Genomic DNA, 21,296 nt, shown 5'->3' with positions numbered 1-21,296 from the left:
GAAAAAGGAACCAGCAGGCTGAATTTACAGAAACTTCCCCTCAAACCAGTTTGTTCTGTCAGCAAAAGGAAATTCTGAAGAATCTTCTACCAGTGCGTCCAAGTTCACAAATCACTGAAATGAGAGTTGGCAAATGGATCTATCTCTTCAAATGACAGTCTGTGTATCCAATATTTCTGGATGATCAGCCCTTCCATTATCTTCACCTTCCCATTCCTTCTTACGTAATCACTTTGTAAATGTAAGCATGTCCTTTTCAACCGAGCACCAGTAAGAAAAGGTGTTGTTACTTGTACTGAAAACATCTAAGACTATATTTATATGGATTATAATCCATGTAAATGTGAAAGTACCAGATTTCACAGCTCGGCTTCAAAAATGGATATCTTCTGAACTTCCGTCATGATCAACTCTGGGTTTTAGTGGTCAAGAAAAAAAATGAAAGCCTGCCAAAATTTTTCTGGTAACATTACCGGCTCAAACAGTACACACTACAGGTTTCTGGCACAGAGTAAAGAAAAAGGATTGCAAAGTACAGCTTGTCTTTCTCCTCTCCTTTTCTTCCCCAAATATTTGGACGTTTTCCAAGGGACAGGTTCTGCCAGGAGTGAGGAAGATCACGGTGCCCTAAGTGGACAGTACTCCTGTCCTTTGAAGTTCTGTACCTTTCATTGTACCAAAGGAAGAAAACATTCTAAAAAGAACCACACCAATGACATAGAAGTTAAAATCTGAAATCTCTACTTCTCAACAACACTTAGATTCCAATTCATTGGTAAAAACTGAAGACTCTCTGCATCTATTCCGGATTAATATTCTTTTTTTTTAAAGTTTATTTATTTATTTTGAGAGAGAAAGAGTGGAGGGGCAGAGAGGGAGGCAGAGAGAGAATCCCAAGCTTCATGTTCAGCACAGAGCCCAACGCGAGGCTCAGTCCCATGAACCATGAGATCATGACGTGAGCCGAAATAAGGGGTCAGACACCTAACCAATTGAACCACCCAGGAGCCCCGGGATTAATAATTTTAAGCTAGTATCAGCAAGAATAATCTCAGCAACTGATTAGATCAAAATTAAAGAGAACCCTAATAAGACCCCCAGTCTATCAGTATTCTTCAAAAGATATCATACAAAATACGATATCTTGGGGCTCAGGAAGAAAAGATGAGTACATTTCTTTATAGGGGTGCCTGGATGGCTCAGTCAGTTAAGTGTTCGACTTCACCTCAGGTCATGATCTCACAGTTCAGGGGTTCAAGTCCCGCATCACGCTCTGTGCTGACAGCTCAGAGCCTGCTTCAGAGTCTGTGTCTCCCTCTCTCTCTGCCCCTCCCCTACTCACAATCTCTCCCTGAAAAATGAATAAACGTTAAAAAAATTTTTTAAAGAACGTTTCTTTATATAAAAATTTTATCCTTCACTTTTATTTTCTCTTTTTGTACATGTTGTACAATGTAATACATATACCATTACAATATGGCACACGTAAATAATGTAATATAGTTATAATGTAAATAATGTGTTTAACATATAAACATTATTGACATGTTTATAAAATAAAAATATGTTGCAAGCCCTTGCCTGAAAAAAAAATTCTTTAAATAGGAAGGATTACCAAAAATGTTTAAGAGACTTCAGTAATATATGACCAGTGTTCTTCCAGGCAATTTCATCATCAGATTTTTTTTAAGTTGGTTATTTTCACCACTCGCAGAGTTTCTCACTTCAGTACACTCTGTAACTAAGGAGAATGTCAACTCTTACTAAACGATATTTTCAACCAGGGATACGAGGATGCCATTTCCTCATTTTATGACCACAACTGTTCTCCATCTTCCACAGATGCCACTACGGGCTGGCATACTCTTAGCCCTCAATTCCCTACAGGAAAGTGCCTCGGAGAGCCAGGCCATCAAAAGGTTATAAAACCTATAAAGTTAAGATGCTGCACACTCAAGCTCTCTGTCTTTCATATCAAGCTCCCTTCCACTAGGCCACACTCTACAATTCTTGCTTACTCTATCCAACTGTGGAATCCCATTCGCGCCTAGCTGCTATGTTTTAAAATGCTCTGAAAGACTCATCCCCTGTAAGGTGCAAATAATTGAGATGGCATGACATGACACTCCACCTGCAGTATTTTAAAAGGAAGAAGTTTCTTTACGCATGCCTAGGACATACCTTCCCAACATGGGAAGTCTGCAATACTGTGTGGAAATCCAGACCAAAGGACAAGTGATGGCCTCATGAGCAGCCCAGCATCTTGCCCCACTTCTTTGGTGATGCACCCTGATTTCATCTTGAAGGACCAGCCTCCTCACTTTCAGTTCATGAGGTTATAACGCTGCTGCTGACTCCAGGTATAGAAACACAACCCAGGATTGGCCAATCAGCATATCCATCACATGGGCCTGTGCTCCAAAGTGGTCCAGCAAGAGTCAGTCCAATGCTTTGGACTATAACTACTGGGGTAAAAGAACTCTCTTTATGCAAAGATTTGGAAAGATGGTGAGATGTAAGTCTGGAAGTTCCTGGACCAACTGAAAAGAAAGCCCAACTAGTTGAAACAGTAATGTGGACTGAAGGAAGAAAGGACAGAGAAGGAGGAAATGCAAAGAAGGAGCCAGCATTGGATGACACTGAGCAAATGAATCGAATGACCTGTGAAGCCCTGAAAACCCTGAACATCAGATATTCGTTTGCAAAGGCCAACCTCCATTTTTTATTAAGCCCAGTTTGATGTGCCCTGCAGTACCACAGCTGGTTTTTGTGACATTTAGGAAATATAAGTCATTCTGGAAAAAGTAAAGTTTTGGCCTAAAATCTATAACTCAAACAATCCAATATCCATTTCCCTATTTTCTCCTCGTTTTAGCTGGTACAGTGCCACTCACAACACTACCCAGCTTTCCAGGAACTTGGTTAGTTTAGCTTCACGTCTAAGTTCTGCCATCATGTCTCCTAGACTTTGGCTGTAATGGTTGGAGGTCCAGCAGTCACTCTGAACTGCAAAGATGAGGCCCAGACTTAAGAATGGAGCTGAAATGTGCATAGTCCTTCATGACCCGGTCTCCATGAGGACAGGATTTTTGTTTTATGTTTTATTCACATATAGATTCCCTAGCACCCAGAAGAATACTTGGCACACAGTAGGATCAAATAAATGCCTGTTCAGTGAATAAATGTGGTGGCTCTATCCTAACAAATACTCCACCTCTTAAAATCAGATAATATTAGAATCTTAGTGTCAGAAGACCTTTTAGTCAAACCATTTGCTTGAATCATCCAGTGACAGAGAATATATTTTTCCCAAGAGCTCTGGACTCCTACTGCATTTCCTTAATTCTAAGCCAAACTTTCCTTCTACATTTTCAGATTTCTCAAGTCAGAACAGATCCTATAATTGATGTATATATTTTGTAGATCTATTGCCCCAAATAGTTGCCTTATAATTATTATCAATAGTGAACTGGATACAAGGAAATACATTTGAAAGACAAATACTGTGGCACTAGACTAGGTATGTCCCCCCTCAAAAGCTCAAATGAGGAATGGCTGGAGTAATTCAGAAATCTGTGCGTTGCGGAAAACCACTCCGTAAGAAGGCAGAGGAGGAAACATCAATTCATTCAGTATCTTAAATGAAAATCCATAAAACATAACAGAAAAGAGCAGAAGTCCTGGAGCCAGCATACCTAAGGGTAAAAATGTGGCTCTATCATGTCTCAGTTACAGGACATGGGCAGGATTTTTCTCCTACCCAAACCTCAATTTTCTCATCTGCAAAATGGAAGGAGAAAACAGTACCTTAGGTAGAGAGCAATTATGAGAATCAAATGTGTTAATATGGGTTAGAATGGTGGCCAGCACACCACGTGGGCCATAAGTACAAGCTATACTATTCTGTGTTTTAATTCTTGATTTGGTATCCTCAGCATCTTCTTAAAATCTCAAAACTAGTAAAAACTGACAAGTTATTTTCTAGGAAGCCAAAACTCTTAGAATGTTGCCTTCTGCTATGGTGTTCTTTTGCTTTCCTAGAGGAAAATACAAAAGAAACAATTAATTCACAGCATGTGCCCTCCCTAAAAGAACAGGCACAAAGAAGTTAATAGGCAACAGCTCAGTGAACAGTTTTGTCAAAGATGTGTGCTAAGAATTTCATTCTGAGAGTTTAGAAGGGAAGCATGCTCCTATGGTGAGTATTTTCTTTAACCAGAAAAAGAAATTCAAAATCAATTAAGCAAAAGCAGTTGTAAGAATTAATTTTGGTGTAAATTCAAGGGTGACATCATCACTGTCCTTAGGCTGCATCAGAATGGCATGTTTTATCCTTTCATGTCATCTGTTAATTTGCATTAAATTAATATTAAAAAAATTAGTAAGTTACATAGTACATTCTTGTGGGGTATGAATCACAAAGAGCAGACATCATCTCCCTAACTATTATCTGCTTTGCGAGGAAGAAATTTATAACATTTCTAGCATAATGACATTTTAAATACATAATTAATATACATAAACTTTGTCCATAAAATACTCATTTTTTTCAAAGAAATAAGTCATTAAACTGTTTTTATGACCTACAGAATGAAAAATACAAGTGAAAGCAAACTCAATACAGCAAAAATCACGCAAAAAAATTAGAAATCATTTTAAAAGCTACTATAAGAAATTCTAAAGATGTACCTACTAAACACAATGAACTCTAACTGTGCTTCAATTTGTGGGGATTCATTTTTTAAGAATCAAATTCTAAAAATAGTTCTGCTACATTTAGTATTTTTCCACTATTCTTGTCGTCTTTAAACACACCTTCACAAGCTGCTGAACATAATGCTTTTCTGACTTAATCACAACCTCTCTCATGACCCAGGAACGTTCAGTAAATAATTATTAAGCTCCAAAGGTGGCTTTTGCATAAGTTGATTTGCTTGAATGCCTATTCACTTAGGGACACAGCTTTTAGTATTGTTTTCAAATCTTATCATCTAACATTGAAAGTAAATGTTAAAGGGGGGTGGGGGGGGGCGCTATCATCTACTTAGTCTTTCTCTTTTTTAGTATTTGTTTGAAACTGCCCATTTCAAATTTGTTCTACACTTACACGCCAGGCAGATGACTCTGATGTTTGGATGTTTTGTTTTCCTCTCAAAGAGAAAAAGAAATCAATATACAGAAATGCAAACGAGATGTTTATAAATGCAACTGCTACTGTTCCACAGTAAGGTTTAAAAAGAAAAAAAGGAGAAAGCAAAAAATCCAAAGGGTTTGCAATAAGGCAATTTTGACAAATGCTACTGCTAGGGACACTCGTTTTCCTGAAGAAAATCCTTTTTTATTCATGACGAAGCTGAGCTGCAACCTACTCCATAATCATAAATCAAGCTCTGTTCTCGGATTGTTCAATAGGTCATTTTTTTTTTTTTTTTGGCATTATTAATTGAAGACCGACATTCAATTTTAAACAAGACAAAGCTAATGGGCCAGCATTTCCACCCCCCCACCAACAAATTAGTTGTTATCCTTGTCCTGGCCGCATATTAGAGGCTACAGCTGAAGCTGATTAAAGCCACAGTAACAAAGTAACAGTTCCAGTATTTTTAACTCCCAATAAAACCTTCCCGTTCTCTAGCCTCCCCCTTAAAAAAAAAAAAAAAAAAAAAAAAAAAAAAAAAAAAAACGCTCCTGTTAAGTGGTCCCGGGATTATTTCCAGAATAAAACTTCACTTACAGATATAAGCTTTCAAAGGAGCAAGGCATGAACATCTGAACTCTAAGCGCCTCCATCTTTTTTCCTTTAAGGTGCTCTTCAAGCCCTTGGCGAAGAGTGAAAGTCAAAGTTAGTTCTGGCACTGGCTGTGTCACTAGGGGTGGCTCCTGATAAGGCCCTGGAAACTCCAATCCAAACACAGCTCGTGCTAGAACGGTGCCTGGTGTCTGTCTTCAACAGCAGACCTGTTTAATCCAGTACCTACTGTACCTGCAGGACAAAAATGCTGCCTCACACTGCTAAAGGGACGATGCAAGGACCCAGGCAGGCCAACAGTTCACCCAGCAGCCAGGCGAGCACCTCGGGATGCTCTCTCTTAGCCTTCCAGATTGCAGGTACCGGCTGAGGTTTGCAGCGGCTGCGCGTTAGTTAGTGGAGAACTTGAAAGGGAGGTAATTTCACATCCCGGGGAATTTTTAACACTTAACGGAGTCTCAGAATTTAGGAGGGCTGTAGGATTGCTTGCGTCCCTTCTCATTTTGAGAGATCTCAGGCATTTTTGGAACTGGATCTGATAATCGCACATGCTCTCCTACTGGCAGGCTAGAGATCCAGACAGACTTCCTCACCCTCAGACCCCAAGCGGATGAGGGTTGTCCCTACCAAGTCCTGGTGGGAACCAAACACAAGCTGCTTCTAATTGTGGACACCATCTTTTAGGACATACACATCTTCAGGCCATATATCTGTGTATTCTTAGACTGTCACCCAATTAATTCTGGAAGCATTGGTGTACAAGAAGAAATAAAAATAACACGCATTCTCAAAAGACGTTCTTAAAATTCCAACATGACAACATCAATATTACCAAATATTGATGGAAATCCTACAGACTCAGCACACCAGAGTGCTGGAGAGTTATGAAAATATGTATGTTTCTCTCTACACACCATTCAAAGGTCAGAACGAAGACATGTGACACCGGTTAGCTGTGTGCCCTGGGCAAGTTACTTCACCTCTCTGTGCCTAAGAGTTTATCTCCAAAGTTAATGATGGGAAAACAATGCATTCTCTACAAGCCATAATCAAGCGTGAATTCCGTAATGCAATGAAATTATCTTTGTTTTCACCTCCCTTTAATAATAGGAAATCTTTAGTCGGTAGTCTCAGGCAGGCTATTGCTAGTTCTTTTTATTCTTTGCTCATTTGTTCATTCATTCACTCTTTTATTTAATAAATATTTAGGGGACACCTACTACGTCCCAGGCACTGTGTAAACTCTTGGAGTTTATGGGCTAGTGGGACACACATATTAAATAATCACACTGTCAGATAATACTACATGTAATAACTTCTACAGGGAGCTGGAAAGGCTTAAAATGTAAGGGTCAGAAAAGACTTCTCTTGGGCAGGGACCTCTGTGCTGAGATCTCAGCAGGGTTAGCCTCTCGGGGGAAAGGAGAGCGTGGAAGAAGAGTCTTCTGAGCAGTGGTAATAATATATACGTGCAAGAATCCTGAGGTGGGAATTACAAGAATGATCCACTATAGTTGGGAGGACAGAGAGGGAGAGAAAAGCATGGTGTCCATGAAACCAAAGCAATGACCTGGGCCAGACCACATGGGACCTGGTAGGACAGGGAGAAGGACTTGATTTTGATCCAAGATGAACAGGAAACCACAGAGAGACTATACGCAGAGGAGCAAAGGGCTCAGATTTGAGTTTTAGAAAGTTCCCTCTAGCTGCTATGTTGAGACTCAGCTAAAAGAGAGCCAAGATTGGCTACTGAAATGGTCCTAGTAGGACATGATGATAGTTCATGGGGGATGAGAGAGCACTGAGGGTAGAAAGGGTGAAAAGAAGTTCAGAATAGTGAACAGAGTGCTGACAAAACTAAAGACCAATAAAAAGACTTGGGGTAGGGTAGGGTAGGGAATCCAGGTCCCTAATGTAATATAATTGCATTCACTAACTGTAGTTATTGAGTACTTCCTACACACCAGGTGTTGTGCTGGGTGCTGGGGTAAACAGAGGAGTAAGATGCTATACTATCTAACCCCCCCCCCCACACACACACACACACATACACACTAACCTACCCAACCTCTCTTCTCCTACCTCTGTCACAAAATGTCATAAAAATAAAGTACAAAGGTTCTGGTGTCAACTTATCCAGGCTGAAATTCCACCACTTATTAAGTCTGTGACCTTGTCCAAATTTACCAAACTTGCCATGCCCCAGATTCTTCCCCTGAGAAAGGCAAATGATAAGTGCCTATCCCACAGGATGCTGTTAGAACTGAAGAATATAATACAGTGATGTGTTAGTCTCTGACATATAGTAAGCTCTCAATTAAAAACCAGCTGTTATGGTTATGATGACGGTTAGGGCTGTTATCCTTGATTCACAATGACCGACCTAGAGAACCAAAGTAAAACGAACATAGCAAAAAAAGAAAAACCATAGAGAAAGTAGAAGATGAAGGAAAATAGAAAGGGTAGGAAATCACTGTATCTGGAACTTTAAGGGATAGCTAGATTATCTTTAAAAAGACTGAGCTGGACTCCCTCTTACTTCGGGCACTATTTGAAAGTGCATTAAGTTACAAGGTACCGGGTAAGTTTTAGAACTGAAACCCTGATTTATTACATGCTTACACACAGGGAAAATTTGTACCCTCCATGAGATCTCAAATGTTGACCATGAAACCAATGGTATCAATTCCAGCCATTCCATCAGGGACACAAAGTGGTGCCAAATGCTCCCCTGGCACGTTCAGCCAATGACATCGCCTGACCTTTCATCCCAGATAATCCACCACCCCCAAGAAGGCCGTCCATTGACTGTTTACATAAGTATTTAAATAAAATTACTTTTAAGGGGCATGTGTTCAACTATTCATGGTACTTTAGAAAGATCTATATTACAGCAGTGTTCTTGGCCACAGCATTGAAATACCCACCAGCAAATGGAGTAAAGTTTGACTTAAATGTGTACATATGCTGCCATGTACAAAATTTATGAAATACTACATACATTTCCCCAATACTAAAATACCTATCTGCTTCACACACACACACACACATACCCCTGAATAAAAAAAGGGTCAGAGGTCTCGAATAAATGTTTTTCCAAAGAAGCCATGCAGATGGCCAACAGACACATGAGAAGAGGCTCAACATCACTCCTCATCAGGAAAATGCAAATCAGAACCACAAAGAGATACCACCTCACACCTGTCAGAACGGCTAGTATAAAAAAGACAAGAAATGACAAGTATTGGCAAGGATGTGAAAAAAACAGGAACCCTCAGGCACTGTTGGTGGGAATGTAAATTGGTACAGCCACTATGGAAAAGAGTATAAAGGTTCCTCAAAATATTAACAAGAGAACTGCTATATGATCCAGTAATTCCTCTTCTGGGTATCTACCTGAAGAAAACAAAACACCAATTCAAGACAGATGTCCCCCTACGTTTATTGCAGCATTATTTACAATAGCCAAGATATGAAACCCTAAGTGTCTAATGATAGATGAATGGATAAAGAAGAGGTGGTATATATACACACAATGGAGTATTACTCAGCCATAAAGAAAAATGAAATCTTGCCACTTGTGACAATATGGATGGACCTGAAGGGTATTATGCTAAGTGAAATAAGTAGGAGAAAGACAAATACCATATAATTTCACTTACATATGGAATCTGGAAGACAAACGAACAAACAAACACAAAGAAACAGACTCATAAATACAAGAAAACAAACTGGTGGTTGCCAGAGGGGAGAGGGGTGGGAGGATAGGCAAGAGTTGAAGAGATTAAACCTCCAGTTATAAAATAAATAAGGCATGGGTACAGAAAGTGCAGCAGAGGGAATACGGTCAGTAACACTGTAATAACTTTGTCCAGTGACAGTAAGTACGCTTATCATGGTGAGTGTTCTGCAATGTATTTGTCATTTCACTATGTTGTACACCTGAAACTAATATAATACTGTATGTCACCTACACTTCAATTACAAATTTAAAAATAAAATAAAATACCAGTCCTCAAGGTGTTACCCCATTATTCAACAAATGTCTCAGAGGAGCAGGAACCTTGTCTTTTTTGTTCACCATTGTATCCCTAGAACCTAGTGGAATATACTCGTCTGTGGTTGATGTTCAATAAATATCTTTAAAATGGGGGTCCGTGGCTGGCTCAGTCGGTTGAGCATCCCTCTCTTGATTTCAGCTTAGGTCATGATCCCAGGGCAATGGGATCAAACCCTGCGTTGGGCTCCGTGCTGAGATTCAATTCTGGGGCACCTACTTGAGATTCTTCCTCTCTCCCTCTACCCTTACCCCCCACTCGCACTCTCTCTAAAACTAAAAAATTTTTTTAAAAAGTTACTTTAAAAAAAAATCTTTAAAATGCATTAATCTATAACATGAAAATAACTCTCTTGTGCACATCTGTATTATCCAGATGAGTATCCCAACTGCATATAAATATGTTTATGCATATATATATATACATATATATATTATATACACATACATACACATACACACACACACACACACACACACACACACACACATAAAAACCCTAAATTTAAACACAAAGAAATGCAAGTGGAGAAAAAGGAAAAAGAATATTTAAAAAACACAAAACACCAAATGCAGAGTAAAAATATTACCTGTATTCCAGTGCATTTCAAATCTTAATTACTACTCCCTGCCCCAAATTTCAGCAAAAAAAAACTAGAGTCATCAGAATTCTTACTGACCTTTACAAAGATGACCTTAACTAAAATGGAACTTAAAAGTATCAACCATCCAAGTGACAGTCAAATTTTCCTTTAGATGCTAAATTTGGGCCTTGGAATCTTTTTGGAAGGAAAAATCCAATCACCACTTTGAATGGGTGAGAGAAGAGATAAGAGGTTTTACTTGTTACCCTGTCCAAAACTCAGCAGAGGAAAAGTAGAACCCTTATCGCTGTCAGAATTCTTACTTTACTTGGATATCAAATGTTTTATTGCTCCCACAGCACACCATTTTCTTCTGTCTTTTCTTTTGATAGTCATTGCTGTTTTTAGGAAACTCACACTTCTACTCACTGGCCTCAGACAGTTAAGAGCTGAGGGATCATTGTGTGACCAGCATTATACTGATGCATGAACTACCCCCCACAGCCAATTTAGGAAGCACGTACCTTCTCTTCAAATGTTTCAGTATGATGCCAGCCAATAGTTCCCGAGCCTGTACTCCTATCACAAGCGCCTGGGGACTCTTCTCCCCACCCTATTCCCCCAACATCAAAACAGGAGCATTTAATGTCAGGGATCTTTCCCGAAACAAATGGCTGAATGAGACTCTAGCAGGTGAGTTTGGAATTCTGTGTGTTTAAAAAAAAAACTCTCATAAAAGTCCAATGTGAAGTCAGGTCCAGGAATATAATATATATTCCCACTAATATATAATATATTATAGCATATATACATATAATATATTCTATGTAAACTATCTAAGAGTGGCAAGAAAATACCCCAGAAGGTAAGCACCCTCGTTTGTTGAATAGAGAGGTTTCTACTTGTAGAGCTTACTCCTTTAAAACATCCACTTGGAATTATGGACATACTTTGAACGAACGTTCAGTGAAAGCCTTATTATGAGGTAATTAAAGAGTACCGTGAGTGTGATGATGAAACTCAAAAATCTCTCAAGAGTAAAGAACACACGCCCCCTTCTCCCCACACATCATTATGCCCCATTCTGGGAAAAGTACGAGGCACTGAAAGGCCCCTGCAGTGCAAACATTGACTGGCCCAGCATGTGCGAGGTGTCTTCTCAGGGCCGTGTGCAAGACAGCAGTGAGGAAGCCAGGGACTCTGTTCTTCAGGGGTTCACACCACAGAAACCCAAACTCCCATACCCGTGCCGTCGTAATACTGGGTTGAGGGGACGCATGCCAGGTGTTCTCCTCGGCCTCCTCCAGAGACTCCCCCCCCAGCCGGCTCCTCCTCACCTTCCAGAGGAGGGCTTTACAGGTGTGACATTTCTCCCTCAGAGAAGTCCCCTCCGCCACCCCCACCACCTCCCTCTCCAGGTATGATCATTTTATTTGTCTAATTGTCTTCTGTCCTTGAAGGCAGGGTCCTTTGTATTTATTTTATTCTCAGTGCCTGGCACAGATTAAGTGTTTGATAAATATTTGCTAGCTGGATGGCTGGATGGGTGAAAAGAAGGAAGGAAAGAAGAATGGACAGACGAACAACAACATTAAAAAAGATCAGTAACAAAGGCCCCTCCACGGAACAATCTCACAGCATTTAATTAATTAGAAAGGAAGCGTCAACAGGCATGAATGGGAAGCACAATTATATACTATGTTTGGAAACTTTAAGTTGCTGAACACAATTGACCTTCATGAGTAAGTACTGAGATACAAAGTGACAAGAAAGGGGTCCAGCAGTTCTAATTTGAAGCCCTCACAGCCTGACTGAAAGCAATTTTTTTTTTAATTTTTTTTTTCAACGTTTTTTTATTTATTTTTGGGACAGAGAGAGACAGAGCATGAACGGGGGAGGGGCAGAGAGAGAGGGAGACACAGAATCGGAAACAGGCTCCAGGCTCCGAGCCATCAGCCCAGAGCCTGACGCGGGGCTCGAACTCACGGACCGCGAGATCGTGACCTGGCTGAAGTCGGACGCTTAACCGACTGCGCCACCCAGGCGCCCCTGAAGGCAATTTTTAATGACCACCTATCTGCAGAAATAACTGTTCAGTACCATTCAATCACGATGATCTCTTTCATCCTGTTTCTATTTTCTTCTACTACCAAGAACAGATCTCACTGTAAAAATGATGGTCCAGCATCTTCTGAAAGACGGCTCATTGTACCTGGCACACAAAGAAGCCTTTTAAGGTTGCAACAAGGAAAAGCAGACGGGACCAAGATGACCCCAGGTAAACTTGATTTAGGCTCACTCCGACATTATTAAAGAACCGTTTAAATGCTTATGCAAACATCTGGAACGAAAAATTAATTTTTTAAAGACCATTTAGAAAAACCTGTCCTGAGAATAAAAATATAATTGGCAAAGAGGCATCTCAAATGTTGTGTGAAGTCAGTTTTTAAGCAATTAACGAAGGGAGAGATACATGAAGTAACAGTTTGGTCTTTCATTGAATATAATAATCAATATAACAGAATAATTTTATATTGAGCTTTCTGAGATTCTCTTAGGGTTCACTTCAAAAGAAACACTGGTTCTTGCACTAACGGAGATTCAGAGGCCGTTTCTTTGTTATTTGGGGTATTTTGCAATAAGTAGATCACAATCTACAATACAGGCCAAGTTCATGAGACAACAAGGAGCTGGAGAGACAAACACTGATGAGATTATGCCACTTTGATTGGCATTTCTTCAAACGAGAAATTTAGTAAAACTGCAATTTACTTTCCTTTATCTGGGGAAATAAACAGGAAAAGATAAGGCTGTCGTCATTGTGGGGGCCCAAAGTTATTTACGATGTGACTTCATGATAAATAAAATTTTCCACTTCAGGAGTTTAAAACCATGGTATTTTTCTCTCACCGTAGTGTTTAACGCCTAACTCATTTAAAAAGAAAAATGTGGACTTCTCTTTTATTGTAGTCACTTTTTGGAAATAATTAAAGACTGGAGAGCAAATGAGCCCATAGGGTGTCTTTGCCATCCTCTTAAGGGTGTTGAGGACTGAAGCAGGAATGCGTTACCACGACCACCATCATCCTCATCATCTAAGACTTCAGATTCTTTCTTCTTCACAGCAAGAGTCAAGACATTAAAATATTTTAAAGCAACAGAATCTATTAGAAATGGCCTCCACAGATCACTGTAGCTGCTGAAGTGAAGGAATCTATCCTTCCCAACCTACCATCTCTGAAAGAGGTATCAGGGCACGAACAACTCGAAGAACCACCTAAATCCCTTATGGTCCGAAGAGGAGCTGGAAAAGGGCACGAAGGTAAGAAAGGGATGGATATTTCGTCAGCTAAACTTTCTCATCTACTCATGTAATTTTAGTACTTGGATTCCAAAACCTGAGTTGAAGGTAGAGATAGACTGTTTCTTGTACACAATCACGCTATGGTGGAAGGTGGTATGGAAGTCAAGAGTGAGGTACAAAAACTCCCAATGTGTACAAGATGTGGTAAGGACCCAGAAAAGTGGTTTCAATCAGTAGGCAGCAAACCTCTGAGAGGCCACTATTTTATGAATGAACAAGTAGCTGAGATGTCTCCCCTAGAGGTACAAACAGAACCACTTTTCAATCAGAGACAAAATAGTGTAGTGGTGCATGTAAAGTGCACACACACACACACACACACACACACTGTGTTCATCTCATTATTTTACCTTGGGCAAGTCATTCAATTTCTGAGTCTCAAAATCTGCATCTGTAAAATGGGGCATGAATATTACCTATTTGATGGATTAATGTGATAATTAAATGAAGTAAGGCAAATACTTAGCACAGTGCCTTAAAAAAAAAAAAAAAAAAAAAAAAAAAAAAGCGCACTCAGGTCACCTGGGTGGCTCAGTCAGTTTTGAGTGTCTGACTCTGGATTTTGGCTCAGGTCATGATTTCATTGTTCGTGAGATCAAGTCCCATGTCAGGCTCTGTACTGACAGTACGAAGCCTGCTTGGGATTCTCTCTCTCCCTCTCTCTCTCTGCCCCTCCCCTGAGTGCTCTCACGCTCTCTCTCTTTCTCTTTCACTCTCTCTCTCTCTATATATAGGTACTTGATTTCAAAATACTATAGGGAATAAAAAGTTAGCCTTGAGACCCTCAACACTATGGCAAATAACAGTTACCATTTGGAGGCAATAGTGAAGATACTTTTGAAAACTGGTATTTGAAGAGGTTACACAGATCCTCAATATATATGAGGTCAGGAAAGGTCCAGAGGGATATTTGTGAATTATACATTCATAATAAAAAACCAAAAACTAAAAGTTGATAATCTGTAACTTGTGATAGTGGACAACTAACTATGCCTTTTCAATGGCTGTCTTAGCTACAGGCAAAAAATTCTAGCCCAGGGAACCCTCTGCTCTGACGCAGTATGCCATTTATGTTTTTAACTTGTATTTTTACTATATAAATATACCCAGAGGTCAAGCAGGAAATCATATATTTAAATAAGCAAAACTATACCAAACAACCTCTTTGTGTTCAATAGATCACCTTACATTAAATTTGTGTTACTAGTCAAATTTCCCAAACTTCTAAAGCATCTCAGTACTGACTCTCATTCTAATGACATCCTGTTTCAGTTATGCTGAGCAAACAGGATTTAAAATGAGAAAAATAATATTTGCACATAAATCCTTCCTGTCTGTTGATTAAATCCAATCAATCATAATAAACTCGATACATATTAGCGTTCTGTACCTAATTTACACCCTAGGGAGTCTTGCCTATAATCAAAGTGTATATTTATGTGGATAGTAAAATGTTAAAATAACCAATATTTTAAATTAATGGCCTGTGTAATTTCAAGTAACACTGCCATAAACTAACAAAAAGGAAAAATTAAATCTTTGCTTTAAAATATTCAGCCATGTGTCCTTTAAAAAAGAAATAGTGCCAACAAAGCTACCTAATTTTAATATTTACTAAGTATTAATTACCTGCCAGGTATTACAGGCATAATGGCAAAGCAGATGCGGATAACAATAACCATTCTTATTCAGGCTTATCTGGCTTCTAATATCAAATAACTTTTTTTTTTCATTTTTAAGAGATGCAAACTAAATCATGAATAAAAAAATAAGAAAAATCAAAATATTCTCATTCAAACTCACTCCTTCTAACAGTTAGGAACAAGCCCCAAGTAAAAAACAAGCACCTGGGACACTCTCTGTGGGCTGTTATTGTTAAACTAGGTCTCTCACAGAGCAGAACCAGGATGTGGCCAAGGATGCAGCCCCATATACATGCCAGACTTAAAGCAGAGGACCCAGGCTCCAAAAATCTCCAATGAGCTGCCTGACTTACCTGCCAATATGGACCAATCAGGATGAGGCCATTCCAACCAATCAGGAGGAGGCACCACTTTTTTCCCTTTACCTCCTCAACCTATTGGACCAGAGCGGCAACCTGAGAGGTGCATTCTCGGTATAAGGGGGCCTCTCCTCTCTGTTCAGGGAGGCCAACCTGACTACTCTTTTGGGTGCTGTAATTCCCTTCAGCTCCAGCTGTAGCTCCAATAAAGCCTTGACTTTTGGATCTGTTCTCATTTCTATCTATGGGAGGCCCAGGAACTTGATTCTGGTAAAAATTCACCAAATATTTTTTTGAGCGCCTTCTATGTCCCAGGCACTGTTGGATATCCTTGACATAAAACACTGATATCAGGGACTGTAGAGCCTGAAGAGAGAAATGTTTTGGAGTGCCTCTGAATGCTCAAATCACTTATTAATTTAAACACCGTTTGAAAATTGTGTGGCTTTGCGATCTTTAAGCACTATCCACAATGATATTCCCATTAACAAGGATGCTTGCTTTCTAATACTGGATGGAAGATCAATACATTTTCATTTACAAGTGTGCCAGACAGGAAATTTGAATTATTTGAAAAAAATGACATTGTGTTTCTATCTCATTTTTAAAAAGGGCAGGGAGGAGAGAGGATAGAATTTATTATATTGTCACAATGATAACTATACCTTGTATTTGCATATCACACCTTATGTGTATTTCATCGCTTTTAATTTAAATAAAGACACTAAAGGACAGGGAGAGAGGTGAGTAGCCTGCCCAAAGTAAGGGTGTTAATAAGGTATAGATGTGGGGTTTGAAACTCCAGGGCCCACATGCTTTCCTTTATGCTTCTCTGTTCCAAGTTTACGTGAGCTACCCAACAATCACAAAAGCAGACTAATTCTATAATTAGAAGCCTGCACTGCACTGGCCTTTTTAGTTGTCTCTGCCCCACCCCCCACACCAGATTCCGAATTCCATGAAGGCATAAAGCAGGTCTGTTAAGTTCACCTCCTCATTCTTAACCCGGCACCATTCCAGATCCAGAGATTGTGCCCAAAACTAGTTGTCAATGAGCTAAATGATTAATTAATTGACCATGGTGATCTTTTGGACCACTTCTGACCATGATTTACCTTAAAAAAAAAAGAAAAAAAAAGGAATGAAGCCTGCTTCCCTGCATATTTATGCCAAGCATGAATTAAATGAATGGTATTCGCTAGAAGGAAGCATAAACACACAATTTTTGTCCTCAAGTAACTTAATCTAGTTGGAAAAGAGAGTGAGAAAATGTGAGATATCAGCACAATTTATACTTGTTAATGGAAGAAGAAGGAAGGAAGTGCTCAGAAAAGAATTAGTCAAAAAAAATTATTCCCCTTTTTAGGGGAAACAAGGCCTTTGGGAAACGAGGAGGAAAATTATGAAGTTCCTTTGGCAAAGATGGTGAACTTGAGCAGTTTGCCCAAGTGTGGGACACAAGATGATCTCAAATGGAGACACACAGACTCCACAATAAAGAACCACAGAATTACACAGTGAGAAAAGCCCTTTCAAATGTCTTTCATCCCAGGAAAAGTCTCTGTTTGATGCAAATATGTCTTCAAGCTCTCAACACTTGCCCTTTGTAAACCAAAAATGCTCAGACCTCAGGCTCAGACACTTTCGGACAATACACCTTTAAGAATCTAACAATTTTCTTTCAATTTTATTGCATTTATTTTATATGTACTTCCACTTGTGGTTGCCATTATATCATCTCCTTTGAAATATATTTTTAATTTTCTTGGGCCCCCAGTAGTAAATGGGGGCAAAAGTCATGAAGCTAGCATGAGAATGGCTAAAATTTGGGGAACGCTGACTGAAAGAAGTGAAGAATGTGCCAGAATCTTTCAGAGGTAACAAGATCAAACACAACCTGGAAATAGGGACCTACTCTACTGCAGTGAAAAGCTCAGACAGCTACAAAGAATTTTAGTGGGATAAAGAAAATCATGTAGGGTTCTGAACCAAGTAGGGCTCTGAAGTGGGCCTAGCCCCAACTGCTCACCGAACAGTCGAAAATGAGCATGACTCTCAGATATGGTTCCATACAGGAAGAGTGGGGACCTGGCCAAGTAGGACTGAGAATATCATAATGGAAGTGACACATCACGTGCCTGTAAACAAGACCTCCAGAAAGAAAGAAAATGGGGGGGGGGGGGGGGGGGGGGGGGGGGGGGGTAGTGGGCAGGGCAAGGCTGGGTTGGAACACAATGTCAGGCATGTTTGATGTTGATGCTTCAATATATAACGACTTCTCTCTCACTAAGAAGGTCACTTCTGCCTGTGTTACCTCCTAGGGCACAAATATAGCTTACAGTTCACTTTCGTTTTAATTTGTTTTTTTTTTCTAATTTCATAATGAGGTGCCGAGAGATCTCCAGTACAGATTTTCCCCCCTAGCTGTATAATACTTTCACACACTAGATGGAGCCAACTTTATAATGCTTTGGGATTCATGGACAGGTTTGTGTTGTACTTAAAAAAAAAAAAAAAATTTCAGGCACAAATTTATGGGAATGCTGTGTACCACCAAAATATATTTTCACTTAAATTTCTCTGATTTTAATTTTAAAGATCAAAGTCCCCATCATTTTACCAATCTGCATATTTTCCATAATGCCTAAGCCCGAATCAGTATCAAACTATCGATAATGCTATAAAATGTGTGTTTAAAATAGGGGCATCTTTCAGTTTATTGACACTTTTAACTTTGACTTATTAATATATATTTATTATATTTTTTTCACGACAATCTCCAAATTACATGCTTTTTTGTTGGGAAGAAATGCAATAAGCATCTTATCAGGCCCATAAAGACTCCCTCAAGGAGCAGAGGGATTCGCGCAAAGAGAGATGCAGGTAGATATAAAGTGGACTTATGGTTCATGGGAATATGGAAAATAGTCACCAGCACTTGGCAGAGGAAATGGCTGACCTCCAGGACCAGGGAAGGTCCAGCACCAAAAGGCAAGAACGTACCACTGTCCACAGTCACTAGCCTGGGGCTGGGAGGGGGCAGGATGGAAGTAAGGGAAGTTACATGATGGCTCTTTCCTGTCAGTCCTGGGAACTCAATGCCATTTCACTGAACCCTAACACTGAAGAGCAGTGGTTCTCAACTGGGGATGATTTTGTCCCCAGGGGGCACTTGACAAGGTCTGGAGATACTTTCAGCTGTTACAAATAGGCAAGTGCGTGCTACTGGCATTAAGTAAGCAGGGCACAGGGATGCTGCTAAACATCAGATAAGAGACAGAAAAACTATAATGAAAATCAAGAGAGAGATACCTGGGTGGCTCTGCTGGTTAAGGGTCTAACTTCAGCTCAGGTCATGATCCCGCAGTTCACAAGATCTAGCCCCATATCGGGCTCTCTGCTGTCAGCACAGAGCCCATTCGTATCCTCTGTCCACCACCCCCCCCCACCTTTCTGCCCCTCCCCTACTTGAGCATGCTGGCTCGCTCTCTCGCTCTCTCAAAAATAAACAAACAAAAGAAAGAAAGAAAGAAAATCAAGAGAGGGATTAGCCTAAAATTCAAGGTACCAGTTAGCTTGGTGGGGGGTAAAGGGAAGGCTGTAATTCAAAGATGAGACTTCTAGAATGCTCTGTGCCTTTAGATATAATGGGTACATGTTTATTCATTTTATTGCTCTTTACCAAACCAATAGGTTTTAGACATATTAATGATTAGATGGAGTCAACAATTTGAAACAAAACATTAAAAAGTATGAAGTGTATGGGAAGTGAAGAAATAGAGACAGCAAATAGACGTCCCTCACTAAGAAGGCTAATAGTGAATCTTGTCATACTGGCTAACATACCACCAGGTCAGAGGTATCTTTTAGTCTTTACCCCCTTAACCCTCCACTGTCCAGCCACTTGCCACTTCTAACCCATCAGCCACCAAACTGCATCTCCTCTGCCTTCATGGTTATTCTGCCATGATTCAGTTCTGGCCTGAACTGGTAAGTTATTCTCTCCACTCCCCTCCAAGAACCCTACACCAACCTACTAGATAACGCTTCCTAAAGCATGGCTTGCTATTTTTATGCAACTATTTTAATAAAGTTAAAGTGTCATCAACACCGAATAAATGAAGTTCAATTTTCTAATGCAGACAGGTAATCAAGGCCAACTTTACCTTTCTAGTCTCAACTACTATAAGTATTCCAAGCAATATAAAATTTCCAAGCAAATAAAACATACTCATTCTCTAACCCTAGCTACATACTCTTGCTTGGGTTGTTCCTCTTGCCTAGACTACCCTTCATGCACCCATCATCCCTTTCTATGGAAAATCATATACATTCCTCAATAAAATGAAATAGAGATGCATTACCAAATGTCGGTCAGGAAGGAAGCAAATGGAACATTCAGAAGAAGTGATGTATACATGCACACACATACACACACACACACGCACACTAGAATATTACACAGCCATAAAAAGGATGAGATCATACCAAGTGCAGCAACATGGAAGCACCTAGAGGGTATTTTGCTAAGTGAAATAAATCAAGTGAGAAAAAAAAATTACATATTTCACGCATATGTGGAATCTAAAAATAACAAATGAATAAACAAAAAGCAGAATCAAAAGTATAAGTATAGCAAAATGATGGTCTCTAGTGGGGCTGGGCATGGGGAGAGTATGCCAACGAGTGAAGAGGAGTGAGAGATACAGGATTTCAGGTATGGAATAGCTAAGTCACAGGAATAAAAGACAGCATACGGAATATACTAACTGATACTCTGCTCTCACTGTATGGTGACAGATGGTAGCTACACTTGTGGCAAGCACAGCATAACATAGACAAGCTGAAGCACTATGTCGTACAGCTGAAACTAACACAACATTGTGCGTCAAATGCAATCAAAACTTTTAAGAAGACAACTGAACATATGCCTACCTTATAACCTGATAATTCCACCTCTTACTGCATACCAACCAGAAACGTCTATGTGTGTTCACCAAAACCATATAGCAATAATGTGCACGGCAGCGCCTCTCATAAGAACGCAGAACTGTAGGCAACCCAGATGCTCATCAACAGAAGAGATAAACAGTGACGTAATTAGATAGGGGAATACTGCATGGGAATGAAGGGCTGCCACATACAAGAGAGAGGAATCTCACATACGAAACGTTGAGGAAAAGAACACAGACGTGAGAGTACATACTGCATGATTCCATTTGTATAAAGTTAAATAACACATAGACATTACTAATCAATGGTGTCAGAAGTCGGGATAGCGATTATGTTCCAGGGAAAGGTTGCCTACCAGAAGGCACAAGAGTGCTATGATGGTCTCGTACACTGGGTGGAAAGTGATCAGGTGGTACACATAAGACGTGTAGACTTTTCAGTAGAAATGTTAGACTTCGATTAAAGGTTTATGGAAAAACATTTTCAAAATCTGCCCATTCAGTATTACTCCATCCATGATCCCAACTAGATGTATCTTCCTCCTCCATCTACATTTAGTTCCCAAAAGGTCATGACGACCCTAAAAT

At 39.8% G+C, this 21,296-nt stretch overlaps 1 protein-coding gene across 3 annotated transcripts in view; it reads right to left on the bottom strand.

Annotated features, from left to right (window-relative positions):
- The window catches only part of MITF (melanocyte inducing transcription factor), a 219,744-nt gene that overhangs the window by 93,378 nt on the left and 105,070 nt on the right, over positions 1-21,296 (bottom strand). Inside the window, exon 1 of one of the 3 annotated variants that reach the window (XM_049640882.1) lies at positions 5,735-7,333. The exons of the other annotated variants lie outside the window; for them this stretch is intronic. Within the exon in view, the coding sequence (XP_049496839.1) occupies positions 5,735-5,790 (56 nt within the window). The 5' untranslated portion in view covers positions 5,791-7,333. Of the gene's footprint in view, positions 1-5,734; positions 7,334-21,296 lie in introns of those variants that run through there. 3 annotated transcript variants of the gene reach the window in all.

Source organism: Panthera uncia, chromosome A2 (genome assembly GCF_023721935.1).
Source record: "Panthera uncia isolate 11264 chromosome A2, Puncia_PCG_1.0, whole genome shotgun sequence".
Lineage (NCBI taxonomy): Eukaryota > Metazoa > Chordata > Mammalia > Carnivora > Felidae > Panthera > Panthera uncia.
This window is presented reverse-complemented; position numbering and strand designations above follow the sequence as displayed.